At 41.2% G+C, this 16,276-nt stretch overlaps 1 protein-coding gene across 1 annotated transcript in view; it reads right to left on the minus strand.

Moving 5' to 3' along the window:
* The window catches only part of LOC308100664 (uncharacterized protein), a gene marked incomplete at its 5' end in the record, with an annotated part of 31,749 nt that continues 15,473 nt past the window's right edge, over positions 1–16,276 (minus strand). Inside the window, 7 exons of the mRNA XM_080449730.1 lie at positions 1–785; positions 1,619–1,767; positions 2,470–2,604; positions 3,779–3,865; positions 5,228–5,269; positions 7,503–7,532; positions 12,703–12,732. Coding sequence (XP_080305856.1) covers positions 213–785; positions 1,619–1,767; positions 2,470–2,604; positions 3,779–3,865; positions 5,228–5,269; positions 7,503–7,532; positions 12,703–12,732 — 1,046 coding nt within the window. The 3' untranslated portion in view covers positions 1–212. The remainder of the gene's footprint in view (positions 786–1,618; positions 1,768–2,469; positions 2,605–3,778; positions 3,866–5,227; positions 5,270–7,502; positions 7,533–12,702; positions 12,733–16,276) is intronic.

Raw genomic sequence — 16,276 nt, forward strand, 5'->3', positions numbered from 1 at the left:
GACTGTCAAATGCCGAATGTTTCATACATGTATAATATTATTTACCTTCTTTTTCAAAAACAAATTACAATCAATTATACATCTAAAACCCACCAGATTTTACAGAAAAATAGAAACAGAATTGGCACATATTGGTAGTATTTGGCAAAAATTCAGTAACTGACTGATCCTGAAATGGGGTGCTTGATGGCCCAGCCAGTTAATGCACAGACCTAGGCTGAGTGTGACAGATACATTGGGGAAACTTGTTCAGTGACCACAGAAGTGTCCTCTTCACTCTCATGCCCATCGGCGTCGGAAGTGGCCTCTTCACTCTCGTGCCCATCGGCGTCGGAAGTGGCCTCTTCACTCTCTTGCCCATCGGCGTCGGAATTGGCCTCTTCACTCTCATGCCCATCGGCGTCGGAAGTGGCCTCTTCACTCTCATGCCCATCGGCGTCGGAAGTGGCCTCTTCACTCTCATGCCCATCGGCGTCGGAATTGGCCTCTTCACTCTCATGCCCATCGGCGTCGGAAGTGGCCTCTTCACTCTCATGCCCATCGGCGTCGGAATTGGCATCTTCACTCTCATGCCCATCGGAGTCGGAATTGGCCTCTTCACTCTCATGCCCATCGGAGTCGGAATTGGCCTCTTCACTCTCATGCCCATCGGAGTCGGAAGTGGCCTCTTCACTCTCATGCCCATCGGCGTCGGCACTCTCCCTGATCTTCACTTCCCTAGACATCTGGCACCAGGCACACGGGTAACATAAGGCCGTAGTGCAAAGGTCATCACAGTGTGAACCCTGAATGACGGAGAGAAGCGGGGAGGGAAATAAAGCATAATAGATAGGAGAGAGAGAGAGAGAGAGAGAGAGAGAGAGAGAGAGAGAGAGAGAGAGAGAGAGAGAGAGAGAGAGAGAGAGAGAGAGAGAAGGCTTTTTGTTTTCTGCCTTCCATGCACTGACCCGAATGGGGTAAAACAGTGTTAATCATGAAAGAGTGAGCACTGGTACTCAAATGTTTTTATATCAAGGGTGTCTGGGTCAGTAACATGGGTCGCCCCGTCTCTCCAGCTCTTTAATAAGCAAAACATTCATTTTCAGGTGGGTTGCCAATTTCAGCCAATCAGGAGAGAGTACCCATTTATCAGCATGTTCAATTTTATAGTGTTGTCTGCTCATTCCTTTGTGTCATTACTTACAATTTCACGTATTTATCCTGTACCTGTATGAGTTCTCTCTCCTGATTGTATAAAATAGTTTTCCGACCTGAAAATGCATTTCATGTTTACTGAAGAACGTTGCGTTCATTTAAGGGTCCTATTTTGAGGGTTTGAAAATATGGTCTTCCTATCTAAGTACCATCACGGGATGAGGTGTGTATGAAAAATAAAATGTGAACTGTGTAAATACGGTCAAGTGGGGTCTATGGTGCATGCCTTAAATCACCACCGTACAAAACCAATACCTAGCCCAGGCACTCCCATTGCATACTGTATGATGTTGAAAGGCAGGAAGGTAGGATCTTGTCTCTCCACATTTATTCCCTGTTCTCTAACCGTCTAAAACATTGCCATACTTAACTCTCACCATTACAACAAATTTCTTTGTGTGATCAGAAAGGTAGAGGGTCTTACCTTGATGTCATAGCGCTTTCTCATGGAATAACGGAAGCAGCAACTAAACACACACGCAAAACAATCCACTACTGGCCAGACAGGGCACCAGCCAAAGGCTTTGACCGCCTGGCACTGCATGCAGGGGAAACAACAGCAGCGGTAACAATCTGGAGGGAGGGGAGAAGAGCGAGAGAGCAAGGTGGTCAGATAGTATCTGATCTCTTTACAGGGTTAGTTAAAACCACAATAACACAGTTGTCTGACTCTCCGGGTCAACAGTACGCATGAATTTGTACATTCATGTGTCATTCATCTGTATGATGATGTCACTGAATGGTTTATGTTTTGTCGTTAACATGGACTGAGATGACCCAGAAAGGTGTTGAAATCAAGATACCCAACTAGGATAATAGTGCTAGTAAGTACAGTAGTACACTGCTTCCTACTGAAACATTCGTAAGCTGCATTCGTAAAAAGCTACCCACTAGGAAGCTTCCTTACAAATGATACAGAGCAATCATGTCGTACTGGGTCTTGTGACTTGGATGTGTCAGGCAGCACTCTTAAAAAATACAGTGATCTTCCGTTCTTTAGTTATCGGCAGTTGAATATAACTTGTTTTCACCAAAAACGCAATCTGGTAAAATAAATCAAAGATTTTTTTTTTAAAATATTATAAACGTTAGACCGGACCGGCTGAATTTTTTTTAGATCACGTGATTTCCGGGAGCGCCCGCTACTGTAATCACTGAAAACACCTAATGGCATATAGACGTCAATGGCACTGAAGCGTTGTATTTTAAATGACGTCACATGACGTCAATAACACTCAATTAAGGCAAATACAAAATGTTTCAGACACAACTTACCACAGCCACACTCACACAGGTCAGTGCCCCAAGAGCCTGTACCCTGTTCTGTGGTACCGATATCAATCAGCCCTTCAACCAGCTCTTCACCAAGTTCATCCAGCTGTTCCTTCACCTCTTCAACCAGCTCCTCCTCTGGAGATGACGACAAAACAAAGAGAGAGAGAAGGAATTGATACAATTAAACAGCTGTAACGCAGTGCTTCGCAACCTTTCGACCCCTAAAGCATATTGTCCAAGTCTTGCGACCTCCACCAGTTCTAACATACACGTACCGAACAAACGCGCAACAGGTGTTTTCGTCTTGGAGGTGGATTCAGAGATGATCCTTAAAGGGATATTTCACTTTAAAAAAAAAAATCACACCCTGTGTGAAGTGGGCGGCGTCTTGCTAGCTAATCACAATACTGAATGGAGTCAACCAATCATGAACAAAAAATAAATACATTTATTGAAACACTCTTTATGATGGAAGAAACCATAACTTAAAAAAAACTAATTTATGTTTTTTTTAAAGTTATGGTTTCTTATATAGGGCTATGCACATGTGTCATGTGACACTGGCCAATCTAAGTCCTGAATAGACTGTGATTGGCCAATCACGGTGCAGGGTTAGGCGGGGTACATTTTTGGCCAATCACAGCGCAGGATTTGTTGTACAAATATCCAAACCTCACTTATAGGGGCGGTTTCACCGCCCAAAAATGGGTCATTTTATCGTCTACTCAGGCTTTTCTGAGCCCCCCAGACGGTTTTTAAGTTGCTTGAATCAAGTAACTTGTATTTAGATATTTGATATTCATTTTATGAGACACGCCCCCTTCCTAAACAAACCCATTATAACTTCAAACTCAATTTTTTAAATGTTATATTCATCAAAAACACCCTTCCTTGGTTCTGGTGACTCATCCTGCCCTCCTAATAGGTGAGGGGGCCATGTTTTTTTATTTATTTTTGTATAAGAAGGGGTTATTTCTGATAAAATGAATATCAAATATCTAAATACTGAATCAAACAACTTAAAAACTGTCCGGGGTGCTCCCAAAAGCCTGAGTAGACGATAAAATTACCCAAAATTTTTTTGAAAGTAAAATATCCCTTTAACTAATAGCACGCACACACACACACACACACGTGTGTGTGCGTGCGTGCGTGTGTGCGTGCGTGCGTTCGTGCGTGCGTGAGAGCGCAAGCGCATGTACACATAGGGGCAGGCTTAAGGGGACCGTTTCAACAGCTAATGTTCCTCTATGCATGGAATTATAGAGGAAGTTTGACAACTCTACTGGGTATCCACGCGAGAACTTACCTTCTTTCTTCTTACCTTCTTTCTTCTTTCCTTCTTTCTTCTTGCCTTCTTTCTTCTTGCCTTCTTTCTTCTTGCCTTCTCCGTGTGCTAAAACCAGGAAATGGAGATGGCGACAAAACAAAGACAGAGAGAAGGAATTGATACAATTAAACAGCTGTAACGCAGTGCTTCTCAACCTTTCGACCCCAAAAGAATATTGTCCAAGTCTTGAGACCTCCACCAGTTCTAACATACACGAACTGAACAACCGCGCAACAGGTGTTTTTGTCTAGGAGGTGGACTCAGAGATCATCCTTAAAGGGATATTTCACTTTTAAAAGAAAGTTTGGTTCATTGTATCGTCTACTCAGGCTTTTCTGAGCCACCCAGATGTTTTTTAAGTTGTTTTATTCAGTATTTAGATATTTTATATTCATTTTATCAGACACGCCCCCTTCCTAAACAAACCCATTATAACTTCAAACTATTTTTTTTTAAATGTTATATTCATCAAAAACACCCGTCCTTGGTTCTGGTGACTCAACCTGCCCTCCTAATACGTGAGGGGGCCGTGTTTTTTCATTACCGTTTAATGTAATAATTAATTTGTATAAGAAGGGGGCATTTCTGATAAAATGAATAACAAATATCTAAATACTGAATCAAACAACTTAAAAACTGTCCGGGGTGCTCCCAAAAGCCTGACTAGACGATAAAATGACCCAAAATTGTTTTGAAAGTGAAATATCCCTTTAACTAATAGCTGTCATCTGTATTTGTTTTTGATAAATGTCATCTGTATTTGCTTTTGATAAATGTGAGTGAAGAAAAAGTAGAGAGGAAAATGCAAGTAAGTAGCTAGTTGGCCCTGCAGGTCCGCCTCTGTACAGCAACTCGGAGTGAATATTAGCTCACAGTCACGCAGGTTAGGGACTGAACCTAACAGATGCTGAACCAGTGCAACAGGGCCTGTTGCAATACAATCACCTAATATACTGCACTTGGTCGTTTATATCCTGCCTAACTTTGTAAAATACGTGATATGACAGTTCTCCAGGGACAATCGTTCACACACACACACACACACACACACACACACACACACACACACACACACACACACACACACACACACACACACACACACACGTGCAAACACACGCGCACACGCACACGCACAGGCACACACACACACGCACACACACACACACACACACACACACGCACACACACACACACACACACACACACACACACACACACACACACACACACACACACACACACACACACACACACATACACGCACAAACACACAAACACACACACGTGTGCATGCATGCATGAACGCAAGCGCATGCGCACATAGGGGCAGGCTTAAGGGGACCGTTTCAACAGATAATGTTCCTCTATGAATGGAATTATAGAGGATGTTTGACAGCTCTACTGGGTATCCACCCGAAAACTTACCGTCTTTCTTCTTAACTTCTTTCTTCCTGTCTTCTCCGGGTGCTAAAACCAGGACATAGAGATGGCGACAAAACAAGGAGAGAAAAGGAATTGAATTCAGTATTTAGATATTTGATATTAATTTTAACAGACGCCCCCTTCCTAAACAAACTCATTATAACTTCAAACTAAATTTTTTTAAATGTTATATTCATACAAAACTACGGAGCCTCTAAAGTGCCATAGTGCAGTCATAAATGTCGTTCTAACTTCTTATTAACTTGAGCGCTCGAGATCCTAAGACATTCCCACATCATAATTAAGGTGAGAGAACGTGATCCTTATGACGTTCAAACGTCCTAATAAGACGTGCGATCGAAATCCTAATGTCGTTCAAACGTCTTAATAAGACGTGCGCTCGAGATCCTTATGTCGTTCAAACGTCTTAATAAGACGTGCGCTCGAGATCCTTATGTCGTTCAAACGTCTTAATAAAGCGTTCCCACAATGAGATCCTTATGAGAGCCTATACTCACCTTTACGCACAGTAGATTTACTTGGATTATGCAATAAAATAGCCTGTGCATTCATCCTATTCTTTATAATGGTGGAGAAATTGATGCTATTCAAGGATTATTATTATTATAATAATATTATCATTATTCGTTGCGCACTGGTTGGTCCAATACAATACAAACCAATGCGTTGTTGCGCATAATTAAACACTCCCACAGCCTGGCACACAACATTCTATCTTCTACCTCTCCAGGAATGTGTGTGATTATAATGTTCCTATTATCAGCAGATGTGAAAGTGTCAATTCCTTGTGTCAATTGTGTTTATATAAGATGATAGTCTATTCAAAGAAGACAATTTGTGTCGCGCGATGGCATTCGCTCCAAATGACACACTTCAGTTTTATTCATGGATTACACAGGAAATGAACTGATTACAATAATATAAAATTCTCTCAAATCAGTAACAGGTAGGTGATACATATGTCCATCAAATATGGTTTTATTGAAAGGCAATCCAAGGTTAGAGCTTGGAAACCAACCTTCGGGGAATGTCAGACGGCTTGGCCGCAGAGTTCATCTTGGAATTTGTCATTACAATTTTACTGTAATCCACAAAAGTGTGACTGTTAATTCCTTGTGTCAATACATTGTGTTTTTTATCACCGGTGCCAGTATTATTATTATTATTGTTAATAGACAGGCTACTTTGCAACGTATATGTTAGAGCAACTTAAGTGCTTGCAGAACTTAATAATATAAGCACACATATCATTATTATTATTATTATTATTATTATTATTATTATTATTATTATTATTATTATTATTATTATTATTATTATTATTATTATTATTATTATTATATACCTTAGCCTACTATTGCAATAATAGACCTTAATATTATAACTGGAGTATTTCCATTTGTCTATACTTTTACTTACTCCACTACATCTCAGAGGCAAATATTGTACTTTTAATCTGCGACAATTATTTGAAAACGTTAGTTATGATGTAGATTTAGATTGATATTATTACATCCCCAACCACTTCAGCCCTATTTAAACGTTGGCTATTTGAAAATAGCCGATCTACAAGAACACACCGCTCAATGTGACTCAGACCTTGTAGATCTGCTATTTTCAAATGATTTTTATACATTTTATACATTATGATAACGGTAACATGGCAGTGGTTCGACCTCCCGTTAGTCCCGTTAGTCTGTGAGCCTATACCCCATAGCTTCTGACTCACCGAACCCCACATGAGAGTGTCCGTGCATTATTTCGGGGAGATATCAGAACCAACAGGGCCTGTTGCAATACAATCACCTAATATACTGCACTTGGTCGTTTACATCCTGCCTAACTTTGTAAAATACGTGATATGACAGTTCTCCAGGGACAATCGTTCACACAAACACACACACACACGTGTGCAAACACACACACACACGCGCACACGCACTGGCGCACACACACACGCACACGCACGCGCACACACACACACACACACACACACACACACACACACACACACACACACACACACACACACACACACACACACACACAGACACACACACACACACACACACACACACACACACACACACACACACACACACACACACACACAAACGTGTGCATAGGTGCGTGAACGCAAGCGCATGCGCACATAGGGGCAGGCTTAAGGGGACCGTTTCAACAGCTAATGTTCCTCTATGAATGGAATTATAGAGGATGTTTGACAGCTCTACTGGGTATCCACCCGAGAACTTACCGTCATTCTTCTTAACTTCTTTCTTCTTGTCTTCTCCGGGTGTTAAAACCAGGACATGGAGATGGTGACAAAACAAAGACAGAGAGAAGGAATTGATACAATTAAACAGCTGTAACGCAGTGCTTCTCAACCTTCCGACCCCTAAAGAATATTGTCCAAGTCTTGAGACCTCCACCAGTTCTAACATACACGAACTGAACATACGCGCAACAGGTGTTTTCGTCTTGGAGGTGGACTCAGAGATCATCCTTAAAGGGATATTTCACTTTAAAAAAAAGAATTGGGTCATTTTATTGTCTACTCAGGCTTTTATGAGCCCACTAGACGGTTTTTAAGTTGCTTGATTCAGTATTTAGATATTTGATATTCATTTGAACAGACATGCCCCCTTCCTAAACAAACTCATTATAACTTAAAACTAAATTTTTTAAATGTTATATTCATCAAAAACTACGGAGCCTCTAAAGTGCCATAGTGCAGATTTTTTTTATGTCGTTCTAACGTCATATATGTCGTTCTAACGTCTTATTAACTTGAGCGCTCGAGATCCTAAGAGGTTCCCACATCATAATTAAAGTGAGAGAACGAGATCCTTATGTCGTTCAAACGTCTTAATAAGACGTGCGATCGAGTCGGACACATACACACACGCACACGCACAGGCGCACATACACACGCGCACTCACACACACACACACACACACACACACACACACACACACACACACACACACACACACACACACACACACACACACACATACACACACGTGTGCATGCGTGAACGCAAGCGCATGCGCACATAGGGGCAGGCTTAAGGGGACCGTTTCAACAGCTAATGTTCCTCTATGAATGGAATTATAGAGGATGTTTGACAGCTCTACTGGGTAACCACCCGAGAACTTACCGTCATTCTTCTCAACTTCTTTCTTCTTGTCTTCTCCGGGTGTTAAAACCAGGACATGGAGATGGTGACAAAACAAAGACAGAGAGAAGGAATTGATACAATTAAACAGCTGTAACGCAGTGCTTCTCAACCTTTCGACCACTAAAGAATATTGTCCAAGTTTTGTGACCTCCACCAGTTCTAACATACACGAACTGAACAAACGCGCAACAGGTGTTTTCGTCTTGGAGGTGGACTCAGAGATCATCCTTAAAGGGATATTTCACTTTAAAAACAAGAATTGGGTCATTTTATCGTCTACTCAGGCTTTTCTGAGCCTCCCAGACTGTTTTTAAGTTGCTTGATTCAGTATTTAGATATTTGATATTCATTTTAACAGACACGCCCACGCCCACGAGATCCTAAGACGTTCCCACATCATAATTAAAGTGAGAGAACGAGATCCTTATGACGTTCAAACGTCTTAATAAGACGTGCGATCGAGATCCTTATGTCGTTCAAACGTCTTAATAAGACGTGCGCTCGAGATCCTTATGTCGTTCAAACGTCTTAATAAAGCTTTCCCACAATGAGATCCTTATGAGAGCCTATACTCACCTTTACGCACGGTGGACTTACTTGGATTATGCAATACAATAGCCTGTGCATTCATCCTATTCTTTATTATGGTGGAGAAATTGATGCTATTCAAGGATTATTATTAATGTAATAATATTATCATTATTCGTTGCGAACTGGTTGGTCCAATACAATACAAACCAATGCGTTGTTGCGCATAACTAAACACACCCACAGCCTGGCACACAACATTCTATCTTCCAATTCTCCAGGAATGTGTGTGATTATAATGTTCCTATTATCAGCAGATGTGAAAGTGTCAATTCCTTGTGTCAATTGTGTTTATATAAGATGATAGTCTATTCAAAGAAGACAATTTGTGTCGCGCGATGGCATTCGCTCCAAATGACACACTTCAGTCTTATTCATGGATTACACAGGAAATAATGAACTGATTACAATAATATAAAATTCTCTCAAATCAGTAACAGGTAGGTGATACATATGTCCATCAAATATGGTTTTATTGAAAGGCAATCCAAGGTTAGAGCTTGGAAACCAACCTTCGGGGAATGTCAGACGGCTTGGCCGCAGAGTTCATCTTAGAATTTGTCATTACAATTTTACTGTAATCCACAAAAGTGTGACTGTTAATTCCTTGTGTCAATACATTGTATTTTTTATCACCGGTGCCTGTATTATTATTTTTTATTGTTAATAGACAGGCTACTTTGCAACGTATATGTTAGAGCAACTTAAGTGCTTGCAGAACTTAATAATATAAGCACACTTATTATTATTATTATTATTACCCTTATTATTATTATTATTATTATTACCCTTATTATTATTATTATTATATACCTTAGCCTACTATTGCAATAATAGACCTTATTATTATTACTGGAGTATTTCCATTTTTCTATACTTTTACTTAATCCACTACATCTCAGAGGCAAATATTGTACTTTTAATCTGCGACAATTATTTGAAAAAGTTAGTTATGATGTAGATTTAGATTGATATTATTACATCCCCAACCACTTCAGCCCTATTTAAACGTTGGCTTTTTGAAAATAGCCGATCTACAAGAACACAACGCTCAATGTGACTCAGACCTTGTAGATCTGCTATTTTCAAAAGATTTTTATACATTTTATACATTATGATAACGGTAACATGGCAGTGGTTCGACCTCCCGTTAGTCCCGTTAGTCTGTGAGCCTATACCCCATAGCTTCTGACTCACCGAACCCCACATGAGTGTCCGTGCATTATTTCGGTGAGATATCAGAACCAACAGGGCCTGTTGCAATACAATCACATATACTGCACTTGGTCGTTTACATCCTGCCTAACTTTGTAAAATACGTGATATGACAGTTTTCCAGGGACAATCGTTCACACACGCGCGCGCACACGCACAGGCGCACATACACACACGCACACACACACACACACACACACACACACACACACACACACACACACACACACACACACACACACACACACACACACACACACACACACACATACACACACGTGTGCATACGTGAACGCAAGCGCATGCGCACATAGGGGCAGGCTTAAGGGGACCGTTTCAACAGCTAATGTTCCTCTATGAATGGAATTATAGAGGATGTTTGACAGCTCTACTGGGTAACCACCCGAGAACTTACCGTCATTCTTCTCAACTTCTTTCTTCTTGTCTTCTCCGGGTGTTAAAACCAGGACATGGAGATGGTGACAAAACAAAGACAGAGAGAAGGAATTGATACAATTAAACAGCTGTAATGCAGTGCTTCTCAACCTTTCGACCCCTAAAGAATATTGTCCAAGTTTTGTGACATCCACCAGTTCTAACATACACGAACTGAACAAACGCGCAACAGGTGTTTTCGTCTTGGAGGTGGACTCAGAGATCATCCTTAAAGGGATATTTCACTTTAAAAACAAGAATTGGGTCATTTTATCGTCTACTCAGGCTTTTTTGAGCCCCCCAGACGGTTTTTAAGTTGCTTGATTCAGTATTTAGATATTTGATATTCATTTGAACAGACACGCCCACTTCCTAAATAAACTCATTATAACTTCAAACTCAATTTTTTAAATGTTATATTCATCAAAAACTACGGAGCCTCTAAAGTGCCATAGTGCAGATTTTTTTTTATGTCGTTCTAACGTCATATATGTCGTTCTAACGTCTTATTAACTTGAGCGCTCCAGATCCTAAGTCGTTCCCACATCATAATTAAAGTGAGAGAACGAGATCCTTATGTCGTTCAAACGTCTTAATAAGACGTGCGATCGAGTCGTACACATAAACACGCGCACACGCACATGCGCACATACACACGCGCACTCACACACACACACACACACACACACACACACACACACACACACACACACACACACACACACACACACACACACACACACACACACACACAGATACACACACGTGTGCATGCGTGAACGCAAGCGCATGCGCACATAGGGGCAGGCTTAAGGGGACCGTTTCAACAGCTAATGTTCCTCTATGAATGGAATTATAGAGGATGTTTGACAGCTCTACTGGGTAACCACCCGAGAACTTACCGTCATTCTTCTCAACTTCTTTCTTCTTGTCTTCTCCGGGTGTTAAAACCAGGACATGGAGATGGTGACAAAACAAAGACAGAGAGAAGGAATTGATACAATTAAACAGCTGTAACGCAGTGCTTCTCAACCTTTCGACCCCTAAAGAATATTGTCCAAGTTTTGTGACCTCCACCAGTTCTAACATACACAAACTGAACAAACGCGCAACAGGTGTTTTCGTCTTGGAGGTGGACTCAGAGATCATCCTTAAAGGGATATTTCACTTTAAAAACAAGAATTGGGTCATTTTATCGTCTACTCAGGCTTTTCTGAGCCTCCCAGACGGTTTGTAAGTTGCTTGATTCAGTATTTAGATATTTGATATTCATTTTAACAGACACGCCCCCTTCCTAAACAAACTCATTATAACTTCAAACTCAATTTTTTAAATGTTATATTCATCAAAAACTACGGAGCCTCTAAAGTGCCATAGTGCAGATTTTTGTTTATGTCGTTCTAACGTCATATATGTCGTTCTAACGTCTTATTAACTTGAGCGCTTGAGATCCTAAGACGTTCCCACATCATAATTAAAGTGAGAGAACGAGATCCTTATGTCGTTCAAACGTTTTAATTATACGTGCGATCGAGTCGTAAACATACACACGCGCACACGCACAGGCGCACATACACACGCGCACTCACACACACACACACACACACACACACACACACACACACACACACACACACACACACACACACACACACACAGACACACAGACACACAGACACACACACACACACACACACACACACACACACACACACACAGAGATACACACACGTGTGCATGCGTGAACGCAAGCGCATGCACACGCGCACTCACACTCACACACACACACACACACACACACACACACACACACACACACACACACAGACACACACACACACACACACACACACACACACACACACACACACACACACACACACAGAGATACACACACGTGTGCATGCGTGAACGCAAGCGCATGCGCACATAGGGGCAGGCTTAAGGGGACCGTTTCAACAGCTAATGTTCCTCTATTATTGGAATTATAGAGGGTGTTTGACAGCTCTACTGGGTAACCACCCGAGAACTTACCGTCATTCTTCTCAACTTCTTTCTTCTTGTCTTCTCCGGGTGTTAAAACCAGGACATGGAGATGGTGACAAAACAAAGACAGAGAGAAGGAATTGATACAATTAAACAGCTGTAACGCAGTGCTTCTCAACCTTTCGACCCCTAAAGAATATTGTCCAAGTTTTGTGACCTCCACCAGTTCTAACATACACGAACTGAACAAACGCGCAACAGGTGTTTTCGTCTTGGAGGTGGACTCAGTGATCATCCTTAAAGGGATATTTCACTTTAAAAACAAGAATTGGGTCATTTTATCGTCTACTCAGGCTTTTCTGAGCCTCCCAGACGGTTTTTAAGTTGCTTGATTCAGTATTTAGATATTTGATATTCATTTTAACAGACACGCCCCCTTCCTAAACAAACTCATTATAACTTCAAACTCAATTTTTTAAATGTTATATTCATCAAAAACTACGGAGCCTCTAAAGTGCCATAGTGCAGATTTTTGTTTATGTCGTTCTAACGTCATATATGTCGTTCTAACGTCTTATTAACTTGAGCGCTCGAGATCCTAAGAGTTTCCCACATCATAATTAAAGTGAGAGAACGAGATCCTTATGTCGTTCAAACGTTTTAATAAGACGTGCGATCGAGTCGTAAACATACACACGCGCACACGCACAGGCGCACATACACACGTGCACTCACACACACACACACACACACACACACACACACACACACACACACACACACACACACACACACACACAGACACACACACACACACACACAGACACACACACACACACACACACACACACACACACACACACACAGAGATACACACACGTGTGCATGCGTGAACTCAAGCGCATGCGCACATAGGGGCAGGCTTAAGGGGACCGTTTCAACAGCTAATGTTCCTCTATTATTGGAATTATAGAGGATGTTTGACAGCTCTACTGGGTAACCACCCGAGAACTTACCGTCATTCTTCTTAACTTCTTTCTTCTTGTCTTCTCCGGGTGTTAAAACCAGGACATGGAGATGGTGACAAAACAAAGACAGAGAGAAGGAATTGATACAATTAAACAGCTGTAACGCAGTGCTTCTCAACCTTTCGACCCCTGAAGAATATTGTCCAAGTTTTGTGACCTCCACCAGTTCTAACATACACGAACTGAACAAACGCGCAACAGGTGTTTTCGTCTTGGAGGTGGACTCAGTGATCATCCTTAAAGGGATATTTCACTTTAAAAACAAGAATTGGGTCATTTTATCGTCTACTCAGGCTTTTCTGAGCCTCCCAGACGGTTTTTAAGTTGCTTGATTCAGTATTTAGATATTTGATATTCATTTTAACAGACACGCCCACGAGATCCTAAGACTTCCCACATCATAATTAAAGTGAGAGAACGAGATCCTTATGTCGTTCAAACGTCTTAATAAGACGTGCGATCGAGATCCTTATGTCGTTCAAACGTCTTAATAAGACGTGCGCTCGAGATCCTTATGTCGTTCAAACGTCTTAATAAGACGTGCGCTCAAAATCCTTATGTCGTTCAAACGTCTTAATAAAGCTTTCCCAAAATGAGATCCTTATGAGAGCCTATACTCAACTTTACGCACGGTGGACTTACTTGGATTATGCAATACAATAGCCTGTGCATTCATCCTATTCTTTATTATGGTGGAGAAATTGATGCTATTCAAGGATTATTATTAATGTAATAATATTATTATTATTCGTTGCGCACTGGTTGGTCCAATACAATACAAACCAATGCGTTGTTGCGCATAACTAAACACACCCACAGCCTGGCACACACACACATACACACACGTCTGCATGCGTGAACGCAAGCGCATGCGCACATAGGGGCAGGCTTAAGGGGACCGTTTCAACAGCTAATGTTCCTCTATGAATGGAATTATAGAGGATGTTTGACAGCTCTACTGGGTAACCACCCGAGAACTTACCGTCATTCTTCTCAACTTTTTTCTTCTTGTCTTCTCCGGGTGTTAAAACCAGGACATGGAGATGGTGACAAAACAAAGACAGAGAGAAGGAATTGATACAATTAAACAGCTGTAATGCAGTGCTTCTCAACCTTTCGACCCCTAAAGAATATTGTCCAAGTTATGTGACCTCCACCAGTTCTAACATACACAAACTGAACAAACGCGCAACAGGTGTTTTCGTCTTGGAGGTGGACTCAGTGATCATCCTCAAAGAGATATTTCACTTTAAAAAAAAGAATTGGGTCATTTTATCGTCTACTCAAGCTTTTCTGAGCCTCCCAGACGGTTTTTAAGTTGCTTGATTCAGTATTTAGATATTTGATATCCATTTTAACAGACACGCCCCCTTCCTAAACAAACAACTTAACAACTCAACTCAAATAACTTCAAACTCAATTTTTTAAATGTTATATTCATCAAAAACTACGGAGCCTCTAAAGTGCCATAGTGCATTTTTTTTTTATGTCGTTCTAACGTCATATATGTCGTTCTAACGTCTTATTAACTTGAGCGCTCGAGATCCTAAGACGTTCCCACATCATAATTAAAGTGAGAGAACGAGATCCTTATGTCGTTCAAACGTCTTAATAAGACGTGCGATTGAGTCGTACACATACACACGCGCACACGCACAGGCGCACATACACATGCGCACTCACACACACACACACACACACACACACACACACACACACACACACACACACACACACACACACACACACACACACACACACACACATACACACACGTGTGCATGCATGCGTGAACGCAAGCGCATGCGCACATAGGGGCAGGCTTAAGGGGACCGTTTCAACAGCTAATGTTCCTCTATGAATGGAATTATAGAGGATGTTTGACAGCTCTACTGGGTAACCACCCGAGAACTTACCGTCATTCTTCTCAACTTCTTTCTTCTTGTCTTCTCCGGGTGTTAAAACCAGGACATGGAGATGGTGACAAAACAAAGACAGAGAGAAGGAATTGATACAATTAAACAGCTGTAACGCAGTGCTTCTCAACCTTTCGACCCCTAAAGAATATTGTCCAAGTTTTGTGACCTCCACCAGTTCTAACATGCACAAACTGAACAAACGCGCAACAGGTGTTTTCGTCTTGGAGGTGGACTCAGAGATCATCCTTAAAGGGATATTTCACTTTAAAAACAAGAATTGGGTCATTTTATCGTCTACTCAGGCTTTTCTGAGCCCACTAGACGGTTTTTAAGTTGCTTGTTTCAGTATTTAGATATTTGATATTCATTTTAACAGACACGCCCCCTTCCTAAACAAACTCATTATAACTTCAAACTCAATTTTTTAAATGTTATATTCATCAAAAACTACGGAGCCTCTAAAGTGCCATAGTGCAGATTTTTGTTTATGTCGTTCTAACGTCATATATGTCGTTCTAACGTCTTATTAACTTGAGCGCTCGAGATCCTAAGACGTTCCCACATCATAATTAAAGTGAGAGAACGAGATCCTTATGTCGTTCAAACGTTTTAATAAGACGTGCGATCGAGTCGTAAACATACACACGCGCACACGCACAGGCGCACATACACACG

The sequence above is a fragment of the Gymnoscopelus braueri genome (assembly GCF_963280865.1).
Source record: "Gymnoscopelus braueri genome assembly, chromosome: 14".
NCBI lineage: Eukaryota > Metazoa > Chordata > Actinopteri > Myctophiformes > Myctophidae > Gymnoscopelus > Gymnoscopelus braueri.